At 36.6% G+C, this 27,985-nt stretch overlaps 4 protein-coding genes across 4 annotated transcripts; 3 read left to right on the top strand and 1 right to left on the bottom strand.

Annotated features, from left to right (window-relative positions):
- Positions 1-21: 21 nt before the first annotated feature.
- On the top strand, positions 22-3,800 carry LOC134647512 (uncharacterized). Its single transcript, XM_063501863.1, has one exon. It carries the CDS (start codon positions 22-24, stop codon positions 3,790-3,792), a length of 3,771 nt encoding a protein of 1,256 aa, XP_063357933.1. The 3' UTR covers positions 3,793-3,800.
- Positions 3,801-6,150: 2,350 nt separating this feature from the next.
- Positions 6,151-12,425, top strand: LOC134647511 (uncharacterized). The gene is made up of 4 exons (XM_063501862.1): positions 6,151-6,175; positions 6,449-6,568; positions 7,930-8,054; positions 12,186-12,425. The coding sequence occupies exons 1-4, from the start codon at positions 6,151-6,153 to the stop codon at positions 12,423-12,425; spliced, it is 510 nt and encodes a 169-aa protein (XP_063357932.1).
- A 1,216-nt stretch (positions 12,426-13,641) lies between these two features.
- Positions 13,642-16,771, bottom strand: LOC134647510 (uncharacterized). The gene is made up of 4 exons (XM_063501861.1): positions 16,633-16,771; positions 16,088-16,200; positions 14,137-14,232; positions 13,642-13,782 (listed from the first exon to the last, which is right to left on the bottom strand). The coding sequence occupies exons 1-4, from the start codon at positions 16,769-16,771 to the stop codon at positions 13,642-13,644; spliced, it is 489 nt and encodes a 162-aa protein (XP_063357931.1).
- Positions 16,772-20,610: 3,839 nt separating this feature from the next.
- On the top strand, positions 20,611-26,553 carry LOC134647595 (uncharacterized). Its single transcript, XM_063501950.1, has 9 exons — positions 20,611-20,750; positions 22,110-22,253; positions 23,310-23,365; positions 23,472-23,561; positions 23,646-23,737; positions 24,098-24,383; positions 25,142-25,335; positions 25,742-25,801; positions 26,383-26,553. Exons 1-9 carry the CDS (start codon positions 20,641-20,643, stop codon positions 26,545-26,547), a joined length of 1,197 nt encoding a protein of 398 aa, XP_063358020.1. The 5' UTR covers positions 20,611-20,640; the 3' UTR covers positions 26,548-26,553.
- Positions 26,554-27,985: the final 1,432 nt, after the last annotated feature.

Raw genomic sequence — 27,985 nt, 5'->3', positions numbered from 1 at the left:
ATTTAACAAGAAACTGGAATTATGTTATACGAGAAGGAATATAATTGTCCTATAACCTTCTTACAGGATTGCCCACGTGAGGTATCAAAAAGTGGTATTAAAGTCACCTGGCCTCCGAGTTCACTCGCAGAAAACGTTACATCCACACCGCTGTGCTTCAGATATGAACGCCTTATTACAAGAAACTGCAATGGAACTCATTGGGAACCAAGGCTAGAACAAATGCAAGCGTGTCAACAAATAGCCAACTATTTAGACTTTTCAAAATGTCCTCCGGGGCATCACCTGATTTCAGAGAATAGTGGTTACTGTTATCAAATCAACAAAGCATCGGCTTGGAATTATCCTTGTTATAAAAGTGGAAAAACTACCGTTATAACAGATTTAGATGGAAGCGAAATGATATCTTTATTAACATCATTGAATGCGACTAAAGATAAATACTTTTGGCTACCGGCTCAAAGATCCAAACTGTTTAATCCAGTTGTCTGGCAAGTTCCTGGTTCAAATTGGGGACGGAATGTGGAAACTAGTACTAAACATAACATGTTACAAATGCGGGCTACTATGTTGAACAATTGTTTGCTTCTCAACGTCGAACAGAGTACCGTAATAACTGAAACTTGTAGCATGGAATATCCCAGTTTGTGTTTTTCCGTAAATGAGATTCGTTATCCATCGGGTTGTCCTGATAGGTACTATGGATTTCATTTTATGCCAGATGATAGCACTTGTTACGGAATCGAGGAATCTGACGATGAGACTGGTTTAACGTACGATGAATTTGTTACTACAAAGTGTCCTAAGCCTAGTCCAAGTGCAAACCAAGGTCTCCGTGGTGAGTTAACGAGATATGGTTTTACAAAACTAGCTACGATAAATGCATTAAATAGTTCAACATGGTGTTGGTTTCAAATATTTCCTCTAGAAGACGATGGTGAAATGTTTGAAGTATCTGAACTCAAAACTTCTTCGTTACAGGGAATCATTAATGGAAGTGGAATATTGAGTTTAACAAATACGTCATCTAAGTTTACTTGCATGGCTTGTGAAGTAGAAATGAAATTTACGGAAACGGAATTTATTTTTGAATACGATAAGATAGGAAATAAGATGCACCTTACAGTTTATTATCCTTCAGGTTTGTGGAAATCCGATGATAATGATAAAGGTGTTCAGTGTTTTTCTAACGCAAAGGGTTTTGTCGAAGTCATAGAAGTTAACGACAAACCTATTATTCAGGTAAAGCTATTAAGGGAAGTGAATGATTTTAGCGATGTAGACAAAGTTGTGTATGAAATTGATCCAGTGACATACCGAGCAGCTCAATATTGGTGCGAAGGCCATACAAAAAACTTTACATTAGTTGCTACGGATAAACTAATCGTAAACCCTAACTGTAACGAAGAACATGTATTTGCCCTTGTTCTCGAAAAGTATAACGTTGCATATGACACGGAAGAACCCGACATGACCAATTTAATTTCAATCATTACCGAAATATTTCATGCTAACAAAGTTTTAGTAATGGATATATTGGAATTTTCTATCGAGCATATGGTACTTTTAATGCATTTGCATGTAGCAATTATTGACATTTACGATGACAAAGCCAGTAATATCCTACAAACTTTTCTCACATTAAAAGAAAAAGCAGAAATAGAGCTTCCTAAAAACAATTATACCTTTGTGAATATTTCTAGTTCAATCTATTGTTTACCTACCACTAGTGACGACATTTTTGGGTTAGATTGGGATCTAACACGTATTGGACAGATTGCCGCTCCTCAACAGTTCTGTTTGCAAGCTAATGGTCTGCCAGTAAAAAGGCTTTGTTTAGGATCTTATTTGTTTGGAGGTACATGGGGTGACGTTGAAGGACTATGTGATAGTACTTATGAACCATCTTGGACAACCAAATTCTTATTTGACTTCATGAAAGGTAATATACCTGATAATTATACAATCAATTTTTTAACCAATGGGCTTGGAGCAGTGCTCGGAAATGTAGATAATATAATCCCCGCTGATTTATATTACTTGTCGATGTCATTACAGTATGTGTTATATTTAGCTGAAAACAATAAGTCTGTTGATCTAGGAGATATAGATAATGCGGCATGGGTGATGGACAGAGTGATGTCAGTGGATCAGGGTTATTTACTTTTATCCCAAACCCTTAATTCAACTAATGTCATATTAGATTCAGTAAATGATATAATTGAACATTTAGTCGAAGAAGAAAAGGGAAAGGAAAGTACTTATTTTCTAGCAGTCAAACCACAGTTTGTGGTACAAATTTCGTATCCTAGACAAAGCAATGTTACAGGTATAGCAATAATTAATAATGCGTGCTCAAATGATTTTACTGAAATGGTAATTAAACCTTTATTTAAGAACACAACATTGAGCGATGTGCTTGCTATTAAAAATTTAGAGGTTGCTACATGGATTCCAGATCAGATTATTGAGTCTGTGAAATCTATCTCTAATGACACATCTAACGTCTTGAATAAAGATAATGAACTCTTTGTTGTAATAAATGTATTTTACAACGATGTAATGTTTCCAGAAAATGGATTAAAAAAATATGAAATGAACAGTCGAGTTATTGGTATATCCATTCCTGGGTACTCGTCTAATTTGGAGCACCCCGTGCCTCTAGTGTTTAAAGAAATAACATCTGGTTATGAGGGTAAAAAAATCTGTGGATATTGGAATTTTGAAGCAGACAATACTAGAGACCTACCAGGTTTCTGGGCCAAGAAAGGATGTTTACCCTATAAGTCTACTAATAACATAACAGTTTGTGAATGTTATCATTTAACTCATTTTGGTCAACTAATTAATGCGGGCGTTAGTTCAGTAAATCAAGAGGTTCAAGCACATCACAAAAAGGTTTTGAATATTATAACATTGGTTGGAAGCTTTATTTCTTTAGTAGGTATAGTAGGAATATGGATAACAGCATCAGTTTTTTCTGCTTGGAGGCAAAAAGCAGGTACAAAAGTTCTACTACATTTATCAAGTGCAATTGCTTTGCCTTTAATATTTATTATAATATTTAATCTAGATACGAGCATAATCGTTTACGAAAAAGGTATTTACAAAGTTGCTGAGCACAAGGAGGTAGTGTGTATAATACTTGGTGCTTTAATGCACTATTCTATCCTGGCAAGTTTCATGTGGATGTTTATAACAGCAGCCTTACAATTTGTTAGATATGTGCGAGTCTTAGGAGTATGCAGACCATCAAGATTTATGATGAAATGTACTGCATTAGGTTGGGGTTTGCCTTTTATACCAATAATAGTAATTTTATTACTTGATTCAGATAATTATATTCCAGAATCAACTGAATCCGAGACGGGTAAATACCTAATTTGCTATCCTAGAGGCTTTAATCTAATCATGAGTGTAATTGTTCCAATCTGCATAATACTTGCAACAAATATTATCCTTTTTGCTATAATTTTGTACTCTATATACAGGGGCCCTGACGGAAAAATGAGAACTACAGATATCGATCTTATAGGTGCTCAGTTCAGACTATCTATATTTCTTTTCTTTTTGTTGGGGCTAACTTGGATATTTGGTATTTTATCATTTACAAGTAATTTCTTGTGGTCGTATTTGTTCTGTTTGACATCAACTTTACAAGGCTTTGTATTATTTGTGTATTTCGTGGTTTGTGATCCGAATACAAGGAATATGTGGATTTCCCTAATGACACCTAACCGTACAAATACATACAGGCCGAGAGAAAGTATTACAAGTATCAGCAGCGGTTAGTGTTTTTGTATTAGGAGAATTAATTGTATCCACATTATTATACTTACTTTATATACACATATTGATCTTAATAATCATAAAACATAATATGAATACTATAATATGTGTACCCACGTGTTTAAACAAATATGTATATTTTATGATTACGCTAAGTTCGTTAATTAGGACATAAGTTTTCTGACAAATTCAAACTATGTAGTAGTCTCTATGAAGATATAAGTAACTATCTTAGTTTTACGCAGCTAGCGCAATTTTGCATAGTAGTAGGTATTTGGTTATCAATAAATTCATTTATAGCCCCATATACAGTGTGATTCATGAGACGTGAGCAGGACTAAGCCTACACAATCAGTAAATGTAAAAGAATCGTTCACCACAATATCTAAGTAAAACAATCACGCTTTTTTTCTGTTCTTATACTTTTTGGTAAGGACAAATTTAATTATCTACAATCATGGATACCCTACAACATTTAATTAACAAAGATAAAACCTTTTTAACCGTTATGACAGCACTTTGAATACTTTTATGAAGAAAATAAAATGTCACACTTGAGTGAGATACGATTTTTCAATATTAACTAGATGCCGATGACATTCAATTTGGCACTTGTTATAGTTGTCATAGATAAAACAAAGAGGGTGACCATAAATGTCGTAAATAAATTAAAACTTTTTTTAAACAGTATACAATAAATCAAAGTTAATCTCACAAATCCAGTACTTATTTGTGAGATTAACGTATGTTACGAAACAGTTGTTTATAACTTACTGTATGCGTAGGTTCACGTCTCCTGAATCACCCTATATGTTAGGTTTTGTATTGTTATAATGTTATTATGTTATATGTTACTTGAGCATTTATTGGGGAAGTGGGCAGACGCTTGCGGGAGAGTGGTTATGACCCTCGCTCCGAATTGTTTCTGATGCAGAGGCTGTCCATCGCCGTTTAATGTGGCAACGCGGCGAGTGTGATGGGCTCCTTTGAGCTCCAGGTGCAAACGCTCAGGTCGAGTTTTGCGAATAGTCTTTTGTATGTGTTAGTTAAATTAGGTGTAGGTTTAATTTAGAATACGATTTTTGAGTTTAATATCTCTGTGTGTTAAGTGTAACTTAAATAAAACTTCTTAATTAATGATTACACGGATCAATTCTATATAGCTGGTTTAATTTATTGCCCGTATTGGATTTACACACTGTATATCGTCCGTGATCGTTAGTGCTATTTCAGAAAACTATTGTGACTTGTCTTTAACTATTATAAACTGATAAAATTCTAAATACTTTCTCGCTAAAAAGAGGAACCATGTTCACAGAAAATTATGTGACAATGACATTTTATTTTGTTTTGAAATTGATGACAGCTATTAACTTTTTCTATAGGCAGTGGACTAAAGTATTTTTGTTTTACTTAACCGGTAACAGAGATGACGTCACACTTCCGATCAACAGAGGATTAACACTATTTCGTGATTTTTTTGGAATACATACATAAATAAGGGGGAAAAAATGCCTTTTTACATATTTAACGTAATGGTTTTTGATTAAGCCCACTTTACTGATTTTGAAATGTTGTCAATTACGTTACCTATTTATTAGGTACCTACATTGTTTTTTGATTGAATGAATACTTAATAAGTGTGTTATTATCAAAATTCTAATGTAATTAATATGTACATAATTTTTTCGGGTAGGTACTGTCAATAGTTTTAAGAATCCGTTTTTTCCTAATAGGTACTTAATTAGACTAAAACGCAGTAAAATAAGCGCATCGGATACACAGGTAAGTTTATTCAGTAGTTTATTTATAAACATAATAAGTATATTATTTTTGGTGCAATTCTAATCTCTCTTCTCTAAAATCTCTAAGGACAGCCATACTCTAAGTATGTTCCGCGGAACCCTAGGGTTCCGGGACACCCCTGCAGGGGTTCCGTAAGAATTTAGAACACTATGCTTTAGTCGCCTCGAAAAATTTTACTATGTCGCCACCGTATTGTAGGGTTCCATCAAGTATTTCGCTTTCCAAAAGGGTTCCGTCAAAAAAAAGATTGAGAACCGCTGCTCTAGGATATCTCGTCAGCTTTAGGATTTATTTCAGCAATCAAAATGACTGACTATACGTGTTCAGGAATACAGTTGATTACATACTAACTACTTTACAACCGCTTAAGAATGCTACTAAAAACTACCAAAAGATTACTAAACTTGTACCTTAAACAGTTGGGAATTTGACAGCCGAGGCTGGGTCCGTTGGAATGCTGTTTACGAGTGAAAAGAATGGCTTTTCACAATTTTATCAAACATTCAACTCAAATATTCAGTAAGCATACAAAGTACAAACACATAATTTATAAACATGAAATTCTTCTTGTATTCAGAAAGTCAGTTGGTTTAAAAAGTAAGTAAAGGTGCAGGCGTTCTCTCGCGCATTAAGCGTACATTAAGTACGGAAAGAAATACAATACGCCTGTAAATATATTATATTATAACTATAATTCCATTTAGAAATGGTGTGTGGCACAGTGCATTTTCTGATACTTATTTTTATTTTGTCATGTTTGTTATATTTAGGTAAGATTTTGATGTCATTATAATTAGTAGGTTATTTATTAGTTATGATACTTTATTTACTTTTCCATTCGATTAATTTTCAGCTCCTTGTTATGCTTGGCGAGTTATACCAGCCCATAAAGCTTCATACGTGCGGCGCGCAGAAGAAGAGGGAGTGTCCGTAGATAATGAGGTGGAGGACTTTGAAGAACGCTTGCCTCGAAGTACGATGACTAAACCCAACACAACATGGAACTATGTCGTAAAAAATTTAAAGTTTTTATTTTTCAAAAACGTGGTACAATGGGGTTGACAACTGTTTTCATAGATGGGGCCAGCATAGATTTTCCCTGTCTCTAGTTATGATATAAAATCTGTTCGGAGCATAGAAAAATAAGTAAGGATAGAGTGCTAACTCCATACATCAGTATTCTTACCAAAACGCCGGTTATTTCATAGTCGACATCTAGCGTCAAGTAGTTGATTTCTCAGTACCGCCAGTTACCCGATGTCACGAGTGTCGCAACTGATGAAAAAAATAATTGCTAAAACAATTTACAACTAATAATTTTACAGTACATAAGGGGCTAGTTTTCCGCACTAGTGCGTAAAATAGCACTTTTCGTGCGTATGTCGAAACTATAAAGTGCCATATGTACTGTAAAACGTTGTTCGATACACGTGGGAATAGGTAATTCGCAACTCGTGTCGATTTAAAACACTCCCTTCGGTCGTATTTTAATTTATCGCCACTCGTTTCGAATTTCCTCTTTTTCGCACTTGTATCGAAAATAACGAATACCAATCCGGTTATAATATTAGTAGCTAAAAAGTGTTGAGCATTACAATTTTCGTTCGTCAAGTATAATATATTGTCAAGTAGCATTACTGATAAATATACTACTTGACGCTAGATGTCGACTACGAAAATAACCCGCGTTAGCACTCTATCCTTACTTATTTCTCTATGGGTCGGAGAGAAGAGTTATAGAATGACGTATTGGATTCCTAATATTCCACGACTCTTCTCTTTCCGCACAGACTCTATGATTTGGCCTTAAGGGCCATAGCATCCAGGCCATAAAACTCTAAAAAAACAAGAATTTTACTCAATTCTAGGAATTGACAGGAAAACCTATACTACTACCTATACTGGCGCCATCTGTAAAGTAATTCAACCGGCTAACCCCATTGGAATGCAGAGTTCCAAACCTAAATTATACAAATTTAACTTGCAAGATTTGATTACAGACCGACAGACAACGGGACAGGTGAAACTAAATAAAAGCTTGTAAAAAGCTTGTAATAAAAATCCGTACATTTCCGTTGAGTTCCGAAAATTCCTTACGTTTCCGTAACTCAGAGGAAGATTTTTTTTATGACATGGTGAAATTGCGCTTATATTGTACAGAATTATATCTATAGGTATACAGAATTCTAACTATACATACATATCAGTGCATTATCTGGACCAGCCTAAGGTGCCCTGTTGGTGGTTAGATGGTTATCCATTAATTACTGGGCACCCTGTATAAGTAAGTTTGCATATATGTATCTGGAATTTAAATTTGTAACTTACCCACAGATAGTTTACACACCGTCTACAAGTTTGGTTGGTGCAAGAGTGATGTGACTAACCGGGCGAACCTGTTCCGAACCTCCAACTTCACAATACCTCATCGCTATGTGGCCGAAACGCAATGGATTTATGTATGTTAAATTAAATATTAATCCCAACAAAAACATAAATGTGAAATGAAAGCCAAGTTCAATAGGTATTATGAATATGTGTCGTTGTTGACTCGCCGACAAAAGAATTGAGATCTATATGGGTGCCAAGTTCTGTGCTGTGTAGAAAATCCTGAAATTATAAAGGATTTGTCTTGGCTAGTTTTTACGTATAGGCATATAGGTAATATATATTTATCTATGTTATTTTTCAAAAATTTGGTTTGTTTTTAAAAACTAGCCAAGACAAATCCTTTATAATTTCAGGATTTTCTACACAGCACAGAACTTGGCACCCATATAGATCTCAATTCTTTTGTCGGCGAGTCAACAACGACACATATTCATAATACCTATTGAACTTGGCTTTCATTTCACATTTATGTTTTTGTTGGGATATCATTACTTTTTGTACAGAAATTACTATATTATTCATCATGAAAGCAGTTTGCCTAAGCCGAAAAGGAAACCCTCGCTAACGCGCGGTTAATTGTCAAAAAGTTTCAGTTTTCAGATTTTCCCCTCTATATGCACCTAATAGTCTACCTTCATGCCAAATATCAAGTTTCTAAGTCATCTAGAAGTGGGTTAGGTTTTTGGTCTATAAGTATTAATTTTTTTTTTCCATCAAAATATCATTAATTTCCAGTTTTCCGATTTTTCCCTCTATATGCACCTAATAGTCTACCTTGATGCCAAATATCAAGTTTCTAAGTCATCTAGAAGTTGGTTAGGTTTTTGGTCTATAAGTATTAATATTTTTTTTTCCATCGAAATATCAATAATTTCCAGTTTTCAGATTTTTCCCTCTATATGCACCAAATAGTATACCTTGATGCCAAATATCAAGTTTCTAAGTCTAGTCTACCTTCATGCCAAATATCAAGTTTCTAAGTCATCTAGAAGTGGGTTAGGTTTTTGGTCTATAAGTATTAATTTTTTTTTTCCATCAAAATATCATTAATTTCCAGTTTTCCGATTTTTCCCTCTATATGCACCTAATAGTCTACCTTGATGCCAAATATCAAGTTTCTAAGTCATCTAGAAGTGGGTTAGGTTTTTGGTCTATAAGTATTAATATTTTTTTTTCCATCGAAATATCAATAATTTCCAGTTTTCAGATTTTTCCCTCTATATGCACCAAATAGTATACCTTGATGCCAAATATCAAGTTTCTAAGTCATCTAGAAGTAGGTTAGGCTTTTTTTTTTTTTTTAATTTATTTAGAACACAAACAGTCACATAATGCAAATGGATTTTTCGTACAATGTAGTGTACTTAACATACTTAAGAAACAGACCTGGAGGTTCATTAATGAGTAAATAATGTTAACATACATAATAACCGCAGAAAGAAGAAGAAATTTGAAATTATGAGCCATACCTACTTAAATTATATTTACCAGTTTATTAGGTTTTTGGTCTATAAGTATTTTTTTTTCCACCGAAATATCAATAAATTCGAGTTTTCAGATTTTTCCCTCTATATGCACCTAATAGTCTACCTTGGTGCCAAATATCAAGTTTCTAAGTCATCTAGAAGTAGGTTAGGTTTTTGGTCTATAAGTATTAATTTTTTTTTCCACCGAAATATCAATAAATTCCGGTTTTCAGATTTTTCCCTCTATATGAAACTAATAGTCTACCTTGATGCCAAATATCAAGTTTCTAAGTCATCTAGAAGTGGGTTAGGTTTTTGGTCTATAAGTATTAATAATTTTTTTTCCATCGAAATATCAATAATTTCCAGTTTTCAGATTTTTCCCTCTATATACACCTAATAGTCTACCTTTATGCCAAATTTCAAGTTTCTAGGTCATCTGGAAGTGGGTTAGGTTTTTGATCTATATGTCAGTCAGTCACAAAAATGCCGGTTTTTAAACGTTAATTTATCAATAACTGTTTGAGCTATGTTTATGAAATTTTGTATTTTGTACAAGCTAATTGACTTGAATACATGTGCCAAATTTCATGTGTGTAGGTTAAGTAGGTTTCAAGTTGTGAAGGGGTCAAAAGTAGCTCGAAATGGTTCGTGTAATATTACACACGGTTGCTGCGTCGCCAGTTCCATTTTCTTTGAACTTGGCTAGACACGCTACCGCGTGTCTAGATTTCCTTTAACTTCCTCAAACTAACAAAAGCCTGACCCGTACTGCCGTATTCGAAATTCAAGATATTCACAAGAGACGACACGTACTAGATCCAATCTAGATACGTTATAGTTTAGATTTCTACTAGTTCTCTTTTGCAGCGCAACTCGGGCAACCAATGTCACATTTTCGATAGATCGTGTTAGATATCTATTAGATGTTAATTAGATCTCTAAGTAATATCTTGTGGAAATCGTTCAAGAGTATCCCCAGAATCGCGGAAATGTCAAATTTGACAGGTTAGATCTTAAACATATCGTTATCGTATCTTGGCGATGTCTAATAGATGTCTGTTACAAAATTCTGAATCGGGCCCCTAATACATGCCATGTTGCGGTATTTCATTGGAACTAATTTTTCACACTGGCAATAATTTTGATGATACCTATCACTGTTGTCTGTGTCATTGTGGCGTTCCACACCCACAGTTGCCAATCTACATTTTTCAGACTATACTGAACTGTTACCATATTTAAATGAGAATAATAGCGCCCTCTTGACAATGATTAATAATACTGGCCAGGCTTTTATTATGCTGGCACTTCAAAAAGGCATGTGACTAGGAGTCTACGTCCTACGAGTCCTACGACGTCTATATTTGCCATATTTGCTCGAAAGGCAAACACGCAAATGGGCATGAATCTAGTATTTTAACTGGATCAGGCATGAAGGGTGGGAGGAAAAACCGAACGAGATAGTCTTATGTATCTTTCAGTAGGAGTAGCAGAGAAAGTGCTATTATTGTTTGTCCTTGTCACAGTCTCACATTTTTTTTATTCCCCACCATAAATTAGTATGGATTATGGTGGGCAACAAATAAATTCGACCAATCATAGTGTTGCATTGCCTATGTTTTGTCCCTCACGGACGCACGAATAAGTATACCATATCTATAGGATCCTACCATCTATGCAAATGGGCAAGTTTGGTCACACATCAAAGGTGGCAAATAGGTCAAAATTGCCTCCACCCAACAGGCTCGCTCATAGTAAGTAGTATTAAGTTCAAACTTATTCGCATTTTTCTGTTGGGGTACGTGCCAAGTGTGGATGTCGTGTTTGTGATGTTCGGACTTCATACGATTATATAGACAAACACGGCGAGTACGCTACGCGAGCACGCAATGCCATGTGAAGTGCCAGCATTATAGTCACACCAGTCACATAACAATTTTGTACGCCGGGCGGCAATTTTTTTTATTTCTCATTTCAAAAAATCTTTAAAAAAACTGTCAATCATAACTGACAGCTATGTGATTTGTTTTTGAAAGAGTTTCCTCGTCCGACAAGAAATTTTAGAAATTAAAAAAGTCTTACATCGATTTGTGAAGGGACGACACTACAATGTTGCCACTTTTTAATTTCTACAATTTCTTGTCAGACTGTTTCTAAGCGGGCCACTCACACACCTGCCGCAGGGGCAATACCGGTCGCACGGCGGTCGGAGCAATTTTAGGCTGTTTTCTTTCTACACACTAGCCTGCCACTCAGTGTGTAAGTGATAGTCCCGCTTAATGCACGTCGACGAGAATGGCTCCTGTGTTATCAAAGCAGTCGGTAGTCGCCAATGAACTGACTGGAATTGCCCCAATCGTACTACACATGTAACAACCTAGCAGGGCGGTAGATACAATCTAGGGAGCTAGGAAGGTCTTGCGCCCCTGCCGCCCTGCTGCAGGCCCAATCCAAAAATTGCCCCTGCTTCTCTACACACATCACAATTAAGGAGGCAATTAAGGGTCCAATTCCAATATTGCCCCTGCGGCAGGTGTGTGAGTGGCCCGCTTAATGATTTATTCAGTACATCAGGTACTACATTACGACACCGGTGCTATAATAAGCACATTACGTAACTAGTTTAAATTAAATGGCCATATGTACTGTAAAACATTGTACAATGCACAGGCGAAAAGGTATTAACGAATTTTCTACTTTTCGCATTTTTATCGTAATGTACTATTTCAGGTTCTAGACTCGGCGAACAGTAGGAGATTCAGTTTGCAGTGTGTTGTTGTGAAGGTTTACGTGCCAGCCAAGTATCAATTCAAAAGGACCCGGATACCCTTCCACTACTGCCAGGGATCGGTGATCTACTTGATGGCACGCACGGTGGGCAGGATACTCATGCATGAGTTCTACTTCATGTCCCAGTTTTACATGCCAGCGACATTCGTTTTTGAGTATTATCACCCTATAATGATGTAAATGATTTAGTTAGAGAACCGTGAAACCAACTAACTATAGTCCAGTACAATCAGCATCAAAAGTAGAGATTCAGACTACGCGTCAAAAGTACCTACCATTCTCTAATAACTTAACAAAAAGAAATATGTAATACTCTAAATGTGGAACAATTAGCCTGTGACAGATACTTTTGGAGCTTTGTTTCATCCGCTACTATTATTGATGCTGACTATAGGTGCACTATTTCAATATAAAATTAAGTATCAATAATAATAAGTTACTAATATATTATGGATTGAATTTCTGAAATAAATAATTGTTTTATTGCATTTTAATAATAACGTTCTATTTGATTCTGATGGGGTGTTTTTCTGTAATTTATAAAAATGTTTAGCCTTAGAAGCTTAGAACTACGAAATTCATTCAAATAAACTATACACCTGAACAACGATACCTATTTAAATTAATTTTGGAACTTAATTGGGAGTTTTTGGACTATTAGTTAGGTGGTTTTATGGTACCTATTCTGAATACGAGTTTAGTGAAAACAAAAATAATAATGTTTATTAATAACCCTATAAAAATTACCAACCAATTATACTATGTTATATTTATTTCTAACTCTGTCCCTAAAATAACAAGAAAAAATCAAACCTTAATTGCCCAATGTTACGGGCAATACTAGAAGGTTAAGTAAACTTAAGTTTCCTGGGTATATCTAGTATTACCCAAGCCTTTTGGGTAAAGTCCGAAAATTAAATCAACTTTAATTTGTATTCGGCATTTACCCGCACACATCTAGGTCTACCCAACACTGGGAGGCCAATGTCAGACGTGAAACCTCACATTACACAACTTGAGTTTAAATAACGTTATCCTTATCCTTGTTACTTGCGCTTCTGGCGCTGTTCATCGGCGAAGCATATTATAGCAACCTAAATGGAGCGGTTTCGTTATCATATTCTATATACCATTTCAGGACCTAACTCTTTTTCTATTTAGCCAGCCGAGTCAATGATTGTTACTTAATTCATGTTATGTTCCCACTATTTTTACTTAGCAACCATGGTCTAAATACAAAGAGTGTCAAAAGATGCGACGTAGCAGCATATAACAGGAGCTTTAGGATAACTGACTATAATTTAATGGAGAAACAAGAACCGAAAGTAACTATTTTCAGTATTTATTCATTCCTTTCCATTTTAATCGTAGTAATTTATTGATCATCCATAATTTGCTACCACTGCATACGACGGGGTCCAAAAAAGTACACATCCCAGTCCATTCCTCCCGTATAGTTTTTAGGGATGTACCACTCCAAGAAGTGGTATTTGTATCGAGTGTGGTGGTGGCAGTAGGTGATGCGAGGGACGCACACCTGGAAACGTAAATTAAGTATCCAAACAATTTAAAAACTTTCGCGTTTTAAACATATATTCAATTATAATCTTAATGAATCAGAATGAATATACAAACGTATATTCATTCCGAATTATAAAGATAATATTATATGATTGTCAATTTTATTGGTATGATTTTTTAAAGCCAAAATAAATAAACGAAATGGAATAAAATTTAGAGAAGTTCCGTCATTTTCTTATCATTCCACAATTAGATTATAGTATTGATATTAGATTTATTAAAATGGGATTTATTTATAATACCTACTTTCAAATATAATAGTTAGGTTTGATAAGTGACTACTGTGCTAAAAATCGGTTGAATCACTTACTTGAAAATTATACGAAGTGTATCGAAACAGATCCTCTTGGCTAGAAGATGCTCTGAGTATGATGCATGTAGGAATCCGAGGAACGTGTATCCAAGCCTAAAATAATAATAAGTTCTAAGTAAAAAAAAAACAATGGGTTGCACTCCGGGAGTGCCGGCATAAGTGAAAACTCAATGACTAGTGCAAAATGCACTATGTATAATTGAGGTTAACGCCATCTAGCGTTAGCGTTAATTACTTGAAACCCCTAAGCACATCACTGTTAGTACTCGAGTTATATTAATAACAGTTAGAGCGAAACTCACTAGATGGCATTTAAATCAATAAAGAAAAATTCAATGACATTACATGTAACAGTTTTTCGATCAGGTCACGTGTCCGTCTTATGGTGCCGTGACCGTCTTACGGTCACGGTTACGGTTACGGTCACATTTCGAGTACCAACCCATTTTTAGTAAATATAATTATTTCAGTGTACTTAGGGACAAAATTCAGACAAAATAAATACACATCCATTTGTGTCATTCAAACGCTTTTTTGACGCGCGTTGAAAAAGCTGCCGTGCGAATGGGACCTTTCGCTGTCTGCAGCACTATGTATAATTGACCCATCCTCCTTTCAATTGAAAAACTTTAGTTAAGAAATTGCTGGTGTTTAAAATTCGAAATTCAAATTTGTGGCGTAAATTGTTTAAAATTCGAATAGAAATTGTCTCGCATCTAAATATATTTGGTCATGGTATTTTGAGTTTTATTCACCAGGACTAGAGTTCACTTTTATTAGAGATTTCATCAAGATGTAGCTTTATTGAATTATGTCATTGAGTTTTTCTTTATTGATTTAAATGCCATCTAAATGAGTGGTCATGTGGTCCTTACGGTCCTTACGGTCACGTGATCGCCTTACGCTGTCTCGAGTTTATCATTTTTTCCCCACCTCAAAAAGTGCCCAGCGCCGCTAAAGAAGTTTTTAGGTAGGTACTTCAAAAACATTTTTGGTACAAGCTTTTATCGCTGACTGTACTTTTCTTTCCACAGACAACAAATACTCATTGAGACAATTCTAAAATCCTCAAACACAATTAGGTTGCGTTGTTTTATCACAGAGTTCCTATGGCCACCTCCTGTCTCCATCAATAGATCAGCTCCATGGTAGGTACCATAATATTGCATTGTCACACGACTTACTCACGTATGCAAATTTTCAGCTTCATTGGAAACCGGGAAGTGAGTCAAATTTTACTTACAAGATTTGACCCTAACAAACATAGGTAGAGTCGGACCAAGAAAAGTCTGCAGCGGATTTGATAGCCCACGCAGTGCACGTGTTATTTTAAACGTCAAACTTCTATGAAATTATGACGCATAAATAACACTTGCACTGCGTGGGCTATCAAATCCGCTGCAGACTTTTCTTGGTCCGACTCTAAGTACAATGCAAGTTAAATAAAAACTTGTAATATAGCAAATATAACCTACTTATGTATTTGTAAGCAAATAGCATGTGTTTCAATATCCTCGCTATAAATTTTACGTAAACAAAACGATAATGACAATGGGTTCGAGGTTAGGCATACTTACCTATTTATAAACTAAAAGTAATTTAAAGTTTTCGAGGGATAATTAAAAATAGTTATTTACAGTACATATGGGGCTACTTTTCCGCACTAGTGCGTAAAATAGCACTTTTCGTGCGTATGTCGAAACTTTAAAGTGCCATATGTACTGTAAAACGTTGTTCGATACACGTGCGAATAGGTAATTCGCAACTCGTGTCAATTTAAAACACTCCCTTCGGTCGTGTTTTAATTTATCGCCACTCGTTTCGAATTTCCTCTTTTTCGCACTTGTATCGAAAATAACTATTTCGATATGTACTGTAAAAATCATTTAAATTATTATTGTCTCAGCTTACATCTACCTACTAGTGCCTTAGTTAAAACTTTACTTACACGTAATATTAACTTTCCCAAAAGTTGTAAATGATTAAATGTTGTATGAGAGTAGAAAACTGCACCTTGAGATTTAAAACAGTGTCCATAGAAGTATTCACTGTGTAAAAAATCTGAAAACAAAATAAAAATAAACAGTTAAGTAACAGTCGAATAGGTTAGATTTGGGTTAGATACGCAACTCTCAAATAATTGGGTAAAAAAACCTTCTTTGAGTGAAAAATGTGAGTGTTTCCTGTGGACAATAAGTATAATAGTAAGAAGCCCCATTCACATTCCCGAATTGCAGTCCGCCTTGCCGTCCGCCTCTATGATGGTAGGATCCTATAGATATGGTATACGCGTACGTCCGTGAGGGACAAAACATAAGCCATGCGACACTATGATTGGTCGAATTTATTTGTTGCCCACCATAATCCATACTAATTTATGGTGGGGAATAAAAAAGTGAGACTGTGACAAGGACAAACAATATATAATAGCGCTTTCTCTGCTACTCCTACTGAAAGATACATTAGACTATTCCGTTCGGTCTTTCTTCCCACCCCTCATGCCTGATCCAGTTAAAATACTAGATTCATGATGCCTCTTGGGACTTGCAATGCCTGCAAGCCCCACTCGCTTGTAGTCCGCCACGCAGCCGAGAAGGACCGTAAATTTTGATGCAGGACTGCAGTTCGCCATTTTGTTTGCAATGTACAACTCGGGCTTCGCAGATTTTATAAAAGGAAACCGCTGTTTATATATGTTCTTTTTTTAAGAAATAACACGTCGATTCAACACAAGGGCCTACCGCAAACAATGAAAAGTGTAATTCTCTCGGCAGATAGCAAAATATTCGTTTTTCGCGGTAGACCGTCTGTAGCTCATAGCTGATGGACGGCTAAGAAGTATGCTTAGTGTGTGAGCTATATCCTGCTCCACAATCCTGCGAGGCGGATTGCAATGCAGGAATGATTAGGTACATTTACTAAGACTTTCACCATACAGGTGTTGGCTTTCAACATGCCTATAAGTGTCCAGCAAGAAATGCAGCAAGCATGACAAAACCATACAATATACTATATATGAAATCATAATAAAAACCGGCCAAGAGCATTGTCGGGCCATGCTCAGTGTAGGGTTCCGTAGTTACCCGTTCGTCACAATTTATTAGTAAGTAGGTCATGTAGGTGCTTAACAGGCAAAATGGATTTTCGAAGCGCTTTGTTTTGATTTTACTAAGAAGTAATTACTTTTTGCGATAACTCGAAGACTGTTCGTTATAATTTTAATTAAAGTCTATTAAGATTTACTTTCTCCCCTGGGTTGGAAGGTCAGATGGCAGTTGCTTTCGTATAAACTAATGCACATGCCAATTCCTGGGATTAGTTGCCAAGCGGACACCAGGCTCCCATGAGCCGTGGCAAAATGCCGGGACAAAGCGAGGATGATGATTCATGGTTCCAAAGTTTGAGCGGGACACATTTTTATTATACAAGGTGTTACATCAGCCACTGAAAGTTGATAGCGTACACGTTGTACTTACATCGCGAAAATCGATCTAGCTCTTATCTTCGGGAAAACGCGCATTTTTGAGTTTTTATATGTTTTCCGAGCAAAGCTCGGTCGCCCAGATATTCCATCCAAATTACAGCTTTCTAGCACTAACGAACACGGAAAAAAATCGCGGAATGATAGACGTCATAGACGGACAGACGGACATGGCGAAACTATAAGGATAAGGATAGTTGACTACGGAACCCAAAAAAGACTCAATTATCCAATCGTCGGTTTTCTCACCTTCAGAAGCGGTTGCAGATAATTTCCAATCACTAAATGAAGTAAAGAACTGCCAACAAAGGCACACGGGAGCTAAAAAATTAAATATACAATAAAAAATAGCTTCGGGCTGTAACTTAAAATGTAAAAACATTCCAATGTTCATCAAAACTTATGAACATTTGGTTTACAATTCATTATTTTTTTTAAGTTCAATCTAATTTATATTTTTTATAAATATACCTATAACTATTATTACTAACCAAAGCTTAGAAGGAATAGCTGCATTGTATATTTCATCCTTAGTAAAGAGCTTTAAATCCAGTAAGTAATTATTATAACCTAGTAAAGCCTAACATAGATTAGAATTACTTCTCCCAGTCTTGAGAAACACTTTATGAAACTTTTAACGATTATTACAGGATAATAGAAACTAATGACTAAAACGTCATGCTTGTGCTACAATAAAGCTAATTATGAATCAACATTTTGTTAGCTCTTGATATTTATAGTTGGTATCATTTTGTATATATTACGTTTTCATCTCATGACTAAGGAAATATATGAGTAATATAATGTTATTGCATTACTTACCTACAAACAAAATAAAACAACATCGTGTGACATGTCGGGTTGGTCAGGTTTCAGCGTCGGCGACGTCTGTGGTTAATAGTTGTTTAAGTTTAGGTTCTAAGTCAAGTTTGGTATCGTTTTCGTATGTATCAGAGGCTTACATGTATAGATATCACGATAAAGTTGACAGCCAGTATTACAGTAGGTATTTGTGATAAACACATAAATAAATGCCCTTACCAGGATTCGAACCCAGGACATTACCGACTAGGCTAGAAGACCGTTAAATGTTCAATGTTTGATGTCAACAAATACCACACGTCAACATAGACATAAATCACTCTATTAATAACAAGTACTTTCCAGTGCCTTACTAAACAAAACAGAGCGCAAAACTGTTGTTAATACACCAGAACCTGTTTTCATAAACAGTTAAATTAGTAAATATAAATAAGTAGGAATGTTTGAGCAGTGTTTTAATTATGTTTGTATATTAGTTAATTATTCATACAGTTATAGAAAACTACATGGAAGTCCATAACCTTTCGGAGAATAATAATGCACATGAATTCCAGAATCAAAGTCAGCAAAATGACCGAAGAGTTGTTTTTTTTGTGGCTTTCCCTTCTTGTGTTTATTGGCAGGAGGGATTTTGCCAATGACGACGTTTTAAGACGTACCACGCACGATAAGAAGAACAGTTGTTTATCATTCTTCGCAAAGTAACAGTACCATTGTGACGCAGTCTCAAGTGTCATAACACACAAACACCACAAACAGATGAATTATTTCCTGCCTTTACAATTAAAAGAGGACCTTTTTAGTGTGTAACGTGTCTTGGAGTCAAATGGAGTTCCATATCTACACATTTTTAAGCATTTTAAGTAAGTACCTACGAGATTAAGGTAGAATAACTTGCATATTACATGAAACTGATTATACTTAGATAAAAACTTTCTTTTCACCAGGCCAACTGGTAAAGGCTCTCTTGATTGTTCAAAAACTGATGAAAGTTACATTTTATTCACATGTTGGGCAAAGTAATCAAATGCAAATTTTGAGTTGTTTTCTTATGTTTGCTGATAGAATTGACTTTTAAATTATAATTTTGAATGATAAATATTTAATAACATTCATTTGAATTTGATTTGGTTTGATTTTGTTTGATATCTTACAGTTAATATTTTCTTCGGGTTGGTGTGGTGAAAATAATAGTTGTGTTTCACTCTGGGGCAAATTTTGTTTAACCCTCGTGCTTTGAAACTCTCGCAACGCTCAATATTCTATTTTTCGGACCACTCGCTCGCTCGTGGTTCATTTTTGAAATCTTTCGCTTGCTCGGGTATCAATAATAGCACGAGCGGTTAAACAAAAACTTTGCCCCCTTGTAAATCAAATAACTAGGTATGGTATAGTAAAACTCAGTCTTGGTGGCATCTGAATATTTTATAAAGTGCATATTTTCCTGTTTCAGTAAACGTGAATATATCCATTTGCATGATACGGGACTTATCAATTTGTCAAGATGACTTTACGTTGAAGCCACCCGACGGTATTCTGAAAGAAAATACTTTCACATGGCTAGCTTACCTACAGTACGTTCACGGTAAGATTTAAACTTATTGTATGCTTAACCCGTTCGCGTCTTTCCTATAGACATTGCAAAGTTAAGAGAAATAAAAGCAAATTTTTACGCTGCACCCTTACAGGCATTTTCAATATTTGAGTTTCAAATAAGAAAAACGTGATACATATGTACCCAAATCGTTAACTTTTATATTGTCCACAGAAGTGACTTTTGTCTAAACTGTGTTCTCTGGGATCGTTACCGTGCAAGGGTCCATTCGTTGACTGGTAATTTTCATCACATTTTAATGATGTGGAATATGATAACGACCATGAGCCCGTTTCTCAAGAGCTCCTTTTCTAACAAAAGCTGTCATAAAGTGACATCCGCTTGTATTACAAGTTACAAGCTTTTAACCTTTTGGACGCCAATAACCGATATATACACACCGTAGGTTCAACGCCAAAGACCGATTAATCGGTCACAGACCGCAGAGCAACATCGACCTACGTGCATATACATAAAGTCAACTTCAGTTTTGACACTTCAATGATGTGGCGTCTGAGTGACAGCTTTTGTGTTTGACACGGCGTGGAAAAGGTTAAAAAATGGGCCCCATAGCGTACGTTTCAAACATTGTTTGTTGGCAGTAATGACGGGCTTATTAAACCCCAGCAAGGCGCCTCGGGTCGTAATGGTGCATCGGCAGTTCATCGTGGGTACCGCGGCAGACTTTTTGCGCCTGCCAAAGAACTACAAAATGTAAGTTCGTAACTAAATAACTCACCTATAAAATCGCTTGAAGCATGTTTCAAGAACTCTAGTATAGCTTGTTTTAAATAATAACAAATGAGAGACTACAATTTTTATATGAAATGCTTGCACACAACTATAGTAATCATTATCTAAATTTCTATTAGGGAAGCCGGGGGCTTAATGTAACAGGGGTAAGTAGTAACGCTCAATTTTGACAGGTAATTAAAAAAAAAATTACTGAATGACTTTCTTATAAATCGAGGAATAACGTAAACACCGCCATTGCCCCGCCAGACATCGAAGCGAGTGGATGTGCATACGAGCTCTGTTTCGACCAGGTATTGAAAAAAAATTACGGGGTAAGTTGTAACATGTCATGTCATGACTAACAGCACAAAACGTGGGATTGAGATAAACGGGGAACACATCGCATATGTCCAAGAATTCCTTTATCTTGGCCAAATAGTCTCTTTCCAGGCGCGACAGGAGAAAGAAGTCCAAAGACGCACCGAAAACGCCTGGAAGAGCTATTGGTCAATGAAACACCTGATGAAGGGAGACCTACCTCTATCACTCAAGCGTAGGCTCATGGACATGTGCGTACTTCCAGTTCTCACCTACGGTGCTCAGACCTGGTCTTTGACGGAAGCTCAGAAGTTTAAACTCGGGGTTTGCCAGAGAGCTATGGAGCGCAGCATATTAGGTGTAAAATTAAGGGATCGAGTCCGAAACACCACGCTGCGCTCTAAGACTCGAATAATAGACGTAGCTCGGAAAGCGGCTAAGTTAAAATGGGACTGGGCTGGTCATGTCTGACGAATGCCGGATGACTTGTGGGCCAAGTTAACCACAGAGTGGGAGCCCCACGAGTTTAACCGGGGAGCCGGCAGGCCTCGTCGGCGACGGCGGGATGGCCTGGACTCCTTCTTGAGAGGCTGGCCAGATGTAGCACTGAACAGGGACGACTGGAAGGAGAGGGGGGAGGCCTTTGCCCAGCAGTGGGACACAGTGGGCTCTGTATAATAATAAAAAGTTGTAACAACTCCCTGTTTTTCAAAAAGTGTCTGGTGAAAAAAGATGCGTAAACATTTAAAATTATTTTGTAATCGGAATTAGTGCTTAGATAAATACTTTTCAAACCCTCATACTCAGAATCATAAAATTATAATATACATATTTTAGACAATACAGGCCTTTTTCCTAAAACTGTTACAACAAGCCCCCCGCTCCCCTACTATAGTACAATTCATAAGTTCGCCTTTGCCTATCCTGTGCGGCCTGTGCCATAATAATATCATTGTGTTTTGTACGATAAAGAGTTTATACATACATACATACAATTTACAGGCATAATTAATGTTTTAGAGGTAACGCCGTGTTCGGCGACTACGAGCGCGACGAGCAAGACTGCCAGCTGACGCTGATGCAGCTGAAGATGGGCGAGAAGTGCCCGCGAGCGTACCTCGAGGTCCCGGTCAGCGAAGTCACGGCACACCCGGAGTTCTCCAGGTGAGGCCCGGCGGTCTTCACATACAGTGCGGATCCGCACCATCCGCACGCCACTATACACAGATCTGCTATATAAAATAAGTAATACCTACCAGTTGGAATTGATATGGGTATGGGTGTATGAATATGAATGATGAGATTGATGAGTGAAAGAGAGAATGTGTGTATTAGGTATAGGTGTACGGGTGAATGGGTGTATGTTTTTTCTTATCTACCTATATGTTCTTACTGCAAAAGTGAAAAGTGCCACATGCGATCAAAGTTTTTAACACCGATTGCCTTAGACTCCTTAGAGTCCCTCAGGACGATCAAGATTCTAAATTTAAGTTTATTATTTCGTTGAAATCTTTTTCGTTTTATCTTTATCTTTTATTATGATAACTAAATTTTAGTTTTAAAATTCCTTTAGAAACAATGCTGCAGGGATAAGTTGTATGTCCAGTACGAGATGGAAATTATAGGTATTTACATCTCGTGCTTTTCAGGTAAAGGCCTCCTCCAGAGTAAGCCAGTCGGATCTATCCTGAGCTTTTTGTATCCAGTCTGTCCCTGCAACCTTTACTATCTCGTCTGACCATCGCGTGTATGGTTTGCCGCTGTTACGCTTTCCTGGTGGTCCTGGTCATTTTTTTTTATGTTTGACATTGTAATATGCAAGAAATAAAAGGCTTTTTTATTTTATTTACATCTCGTGCTTTTGGTTTCCTTGCTACGCTCAGGATTCGAAATTAGATTCACACCCATATATGGCTCTCTATAGAGAGTACAAGCAGAAATCTATTATAAATAAACTTTCGTTTCCTCAGAGATTATTGAAAAAACTGTCTGTGGTTTATCTTTAAAGTATACCCTTTTTCGTTTTGTATGTCATAAAACATAAAGTTGTTTACAAAATAAAATTCCTATACTACAAAACAAAGTACATAATTTATTTAAATATGCAGTATAAATCTAGAAATCCTGATTGGCCATTTGTTCCTGGAGTTTTATAGGTTTAACTTTCAAAGCCAGCTACATCTTCTCATAAAAATATATATTTTAATTATTTATTTTTAGATTTGGAGTCGGAAATAGTATGGCCGTCGGTAAACTCATCCGCCCTGTGCAATCAGGTAAATTTAAAATCTACCTGTGGATACAAGCTCTATTTTCAAACATTCCGGTTAATAGGTCATTAGGCATAGTTGTATGTAGTTAAATGTAAAATATTTTGTACAGAATACACTATCCCAATTTGCCTGCCATCATACGCTGAACGTCGGAGAAAACGCGAAAACAAAATCGTCATTCTAATCGATTATATCAGCGGTGAGTAATCAAAAAAAAATTATGACCTCTACGTATTATTAAAAATTAAAAAGGCTATTCATACATTAAACATGCAATTTACAGCCGTACCGAGAGACTTTGACCAAGAGAGAATGGGAAAGAAAACATTGAAATTATACACACACAAAGAATGTCGGCGACATCGCAAGAAAGCGGTAAAATAAACTTATTTTAATCATACGTTTTTAATCATTACTATACTATGTATACTTCAACTCATCACAAAACAAAAGCTTCCATTTATTAATGAAGTTTGAATCTGATCAAATTTTCTGACTATTAAGTTTTCACCGACTTAGCAGTCACAATAGTTATCCGATAGGGGAGCCATACTTGACGTAACACTTGGCGTGAAAACTTAGCGTTCTCCGACTCTAAACTTTTATTTTATATATATAGATACTTAACACATACTCGCTATATAACCAGCAGTCGGAGCAGAGATCTGTATAAAAAACTTTTCATATTGGTGTATTGAATCTGTTGACATTAAAAGTTTTCATAATATGTTATAGAATTTAGGTAGCGAAGGCGCTACGCACGTCCTATGCACATCAGGGTGCGGCGTGCGGCCTGGCGCGCCCATCGCCTCGCACAGCCCCGACGGCGAGTTCGAGCTCATGGGCCTCTCCGCGGGCTACGCGCCCTGCACGCGCCGCGGCATGCGCCGCCGGCTCAACGACGACCCGCCCATCTACATCGACGTGTACCCTTACGTTACCTGGATTGTAAATATTATAGCAGCGCACGTAATACCGAAACCGTATCCGAGCAATGTTAAGTTGGTCGATGGAAGATCAGGTTAGTCCATTATTAATTACCCACTTTATTTGTGCTGCTGATGAGAACATTGTAATAAGCTTTCCGTAATGTATGCATTCTGATATCGCCGGCTGAGAATACGTTTGTACCATATCCATTTCTGAGCAAAATCGTTTTTTAATGATTTCTAAAATAATAAAAAATATGCTATAATTGACACTAATCAGTTTTTGAAAAACTATATTTTTCGAAAATGTTGTGCCATATCCGCATTTTACTATAGGGATAAAATTACACTCTGTTAACAGAAAATTGTCACAAAAGTGTAACATATCCAAAACTTTTGTGTCATATCATACATTTTACGTTTAACATTTTACTCATCAAAAACGGATATGGCAATCATAAAAATGCTTTTATTTCATGATTACCACTATATTCACAATATTTGTATGGTACTAGACATAGTAAACATATTTGCCTAAATGATAAGTAAGTTAAATATTTCCTAACTGTAAAACTTTTCGAAAAAAAAAATTTCGCTTCTTTTCGCTCTCCTGTAAACCAATGAAAGTGGCGTACGGCACAAACGTATTCTCATCCGACGATATGTCGATGATTACACTTCTATAATTTTTTTAACTCGTAATCCTATCCGCTCACCCCGAGCAAAAATATTCTAATATGATAAAATATGACTACCTGCTTAAGTACCTACTTATTAACTACTCAGGTTTCCCATAACCAATAATTGAATAAAATATGAATACATAACCTATATTTCTGATTATTTAAAGGTCTGAGCGTGCACAAAAGCGGCTACCTGCGAAAAAGAAGAGAGCAGCAGCACGGTTGGCGCGCCCGCACCTACCTGCACGGCAATTTCTGTTACAAGTCGAAGAGGATTCAGGAGCACCAAGCTTACTTTTTCTATTCGGAAAAGTTTGCCGTGCACGCTGATCCGCCAGCCAAGCTACATGTAGTGTTGAAAGTATGAACAACATTTTAAACATTTATTTTTGTTATTGTTTTGTCAATTCTGTGAACAAATCATACCAAAATATTACGTAGGTAGTTTTCACTGCGCAGCAACGTGCCTCGTGAGTTGCTTAAAGGCGAATATTTACGAAAATGTGTGGCTGCAATTGACAGTGTGGCCAGCAACATCATCAGCCAGCACTTGCGGCAATATGTGTAGTATGGCCCGGATATATTGCCATTGCCATATTTTTAGTGTGGACGCACGGTTTTAGGGTCGCGGCCATATTGCCGGTACAATTGCTTATTTCCCATAAATTACTTCGATCTCGTATTGAAGATATGAAAAAGGTAGGTAGGTACGTAATTAAACGAAACTGTATTCATATTTTCTAAAGTTAACTTGTCTTGTTTTGCAGCTTTCAGCAGGAGTAGAGACAACAATCCTGTGCGCCCGAATGCAATTCCCGAACCGGCAGGTACAAAAAATATATTGGCCTATTTGGTGTCCCACTGCTAATTATAATAATACCTTCTATATGTATAACTACCTAATACTAACTTCTTTAGACCCGGCATGGCTCAGAACTGGATTTAGTATCTTAAGTTTTGTACATATTATGTTGTATCTAATCCATTTTCCTGAATTGAACTTATATTATTTTATATTTAGATAGATACCTATATATACTTTGTGCTAACGTTTTTTTTTACACAGATCATCCTTATCTGTTTTGACAAAATTTAACTGAATATACGTCTACCTAGATTTGTCTACCTACTTATATTAACGAACGAGAACAAGGATAGGTGTTTTCAATTTCAATCAATATGTAGGTATTATGTTTCCAATAGAAAATCATCATAAATATTCCTTTCAACTTTTAAAGGCTTGTAAGGCCAGTCATCCTCCAGTGTCCTTATACTCAATATAAATTACGTCACTGAGATACACTATGAAAAAAAGTAAAAAAAATCTTATATAATTTGTACATTAATTCTCCATAGAAAGGAAGTATTTCGTAGTAATGTTTAGGTATTCATTATTATCATTCGGCAGGTCGAGCCCACTATAACAGGCGTAGGAGGCTACAACATGACCCTCGAGTTCACCACGGACTGGTTCCCCTACGTGTTCTTCTTCACACTCGGTCTCACGGGCAAGAACACCACTAGAGCCAACTTGAAGGAATGGATCGTTGAGCGGCATCCGGGAGCGTGGTGAATAAGGGTGAAAGCTGAATGGACGCTCGGTTTGCGACGACCAGCATGGCGTCAGTGCGGCATCTATGTTAAACAAATGCGTGCGAATGGCCTCACTCCTTCAGTACACGCCATAGACTAGGAATCCTCTAGACTGAGTTTAGAGCAATTATTTCATGAAACCGATGCTGCCAAAAATACGGGGGTGCGGGGGGACGAGGTGAGCGAATCCCGTACCGTGATTGGTCCGTTCAAAGACACGGACCAATCACGGCACGGGATTGAATTACCTCGTCCCCCCGCACCCCCGTATTTTTGGCAAAGTAAGTAAAACTATCGTATGAGTGGCAGAGGGGGTAGCGTTACTATGCTCAGTCTAGAGGATGTCTTGTCTGTGGTACACGCTGTTCAAATCCCTTGTACGTTAGACGCTGGTCGCCGAACGTGATGCTGGTTAGTTGCCAGTCGCCACTGAGGGCACAAAGTAGCTAGCTGTACGAGTAAAGTGTGCTGAGTATGATAATTTTATAACAGCAGCAACATTTTACAAGTGATTTTTGACCATCGTTAGTGAACTTTGCACTGTCAAAATAATTTTAGGGTTCCGTAATAAAATAGTCATTCACGATACAAGTGCGGCAAGTAGGAAATTCGCAAAGAGTGGTGATACATTAAAGCACGACCGAAGGGAGTGTTTTAAATCGACACGAATTATCTTTTCGCATGTGTATCGTAGGTACAACGTTTTACAGTACAATATGGCCCCTTAAACTTTCGACATAGATAGGCACGGAAAATGATCATTCTTGCACTAATGCGGAAAAGTAGCACCATATGTAATTGTATACTGTAGTAAAGGTAAAAGGAACTCGTCACGACTTTTTCCGTCTTTCCGACAGTCACATCGCTAACTAGAGTCTGTTCGGAAAGAGAAGAGTCGTAGAATGTATTGGGCCCCATACATTTCACGACTCTTCTTTTTCCGCCCAGACTCTACTTTTGATTTGAAATTTAGAATAGTTTACTTGCTCTTTATGGAATGTATGGGTCAAAGAAGACAAACCGGTGAGAATTGAGTTCTACGGGCTCTCCGCCACTGGTTAGTATCTTTTTGCAATTTAGTTGCAAATGGTTAATTAAAGTTGTGAGTCAGTACCTATAATAAAATTCGTTCTTCCTTTTTTTCATGACAACGGTTTCATTGTATAGAAACTCTATAATTATGTTCTTGTAAAGTTAAAAGACAGACAACTATGTATTAGCTCGGCCGGAATATATAAATAGGTAAACCGTTGTTTTTGTTTCATGACAATGCTGGGTCCAATTACCATTTTACGTGATGACATTAATACATATTCTTTTTCTCACAGTGAATTCAAGGAACTGCTTACCGTAATATAATGCAGTACTGACATTTAAAGTCCCACGCCTTTTTATTACAATGCGTCATAAAAGTATGA

The sequence above is a fragment of the Cydia amplana genome, chromosome 4 (genome assembly GCF_948474715.1).
Source record: "Cydia amplana chromosome 4, ilCydAmpl1.1, whole genome shotgun sequence".
Lineage (NCBI taxonomy): Eukaryota > Metazoa > Arthropoda > Insecta > Lepidoptera > Tortricidae > Cydia > Cydia amplana.
Note: the sequence above shows the minus strand (reverse complement) of the source record. Positions and strands in the feature narration are given on the sequence as shown.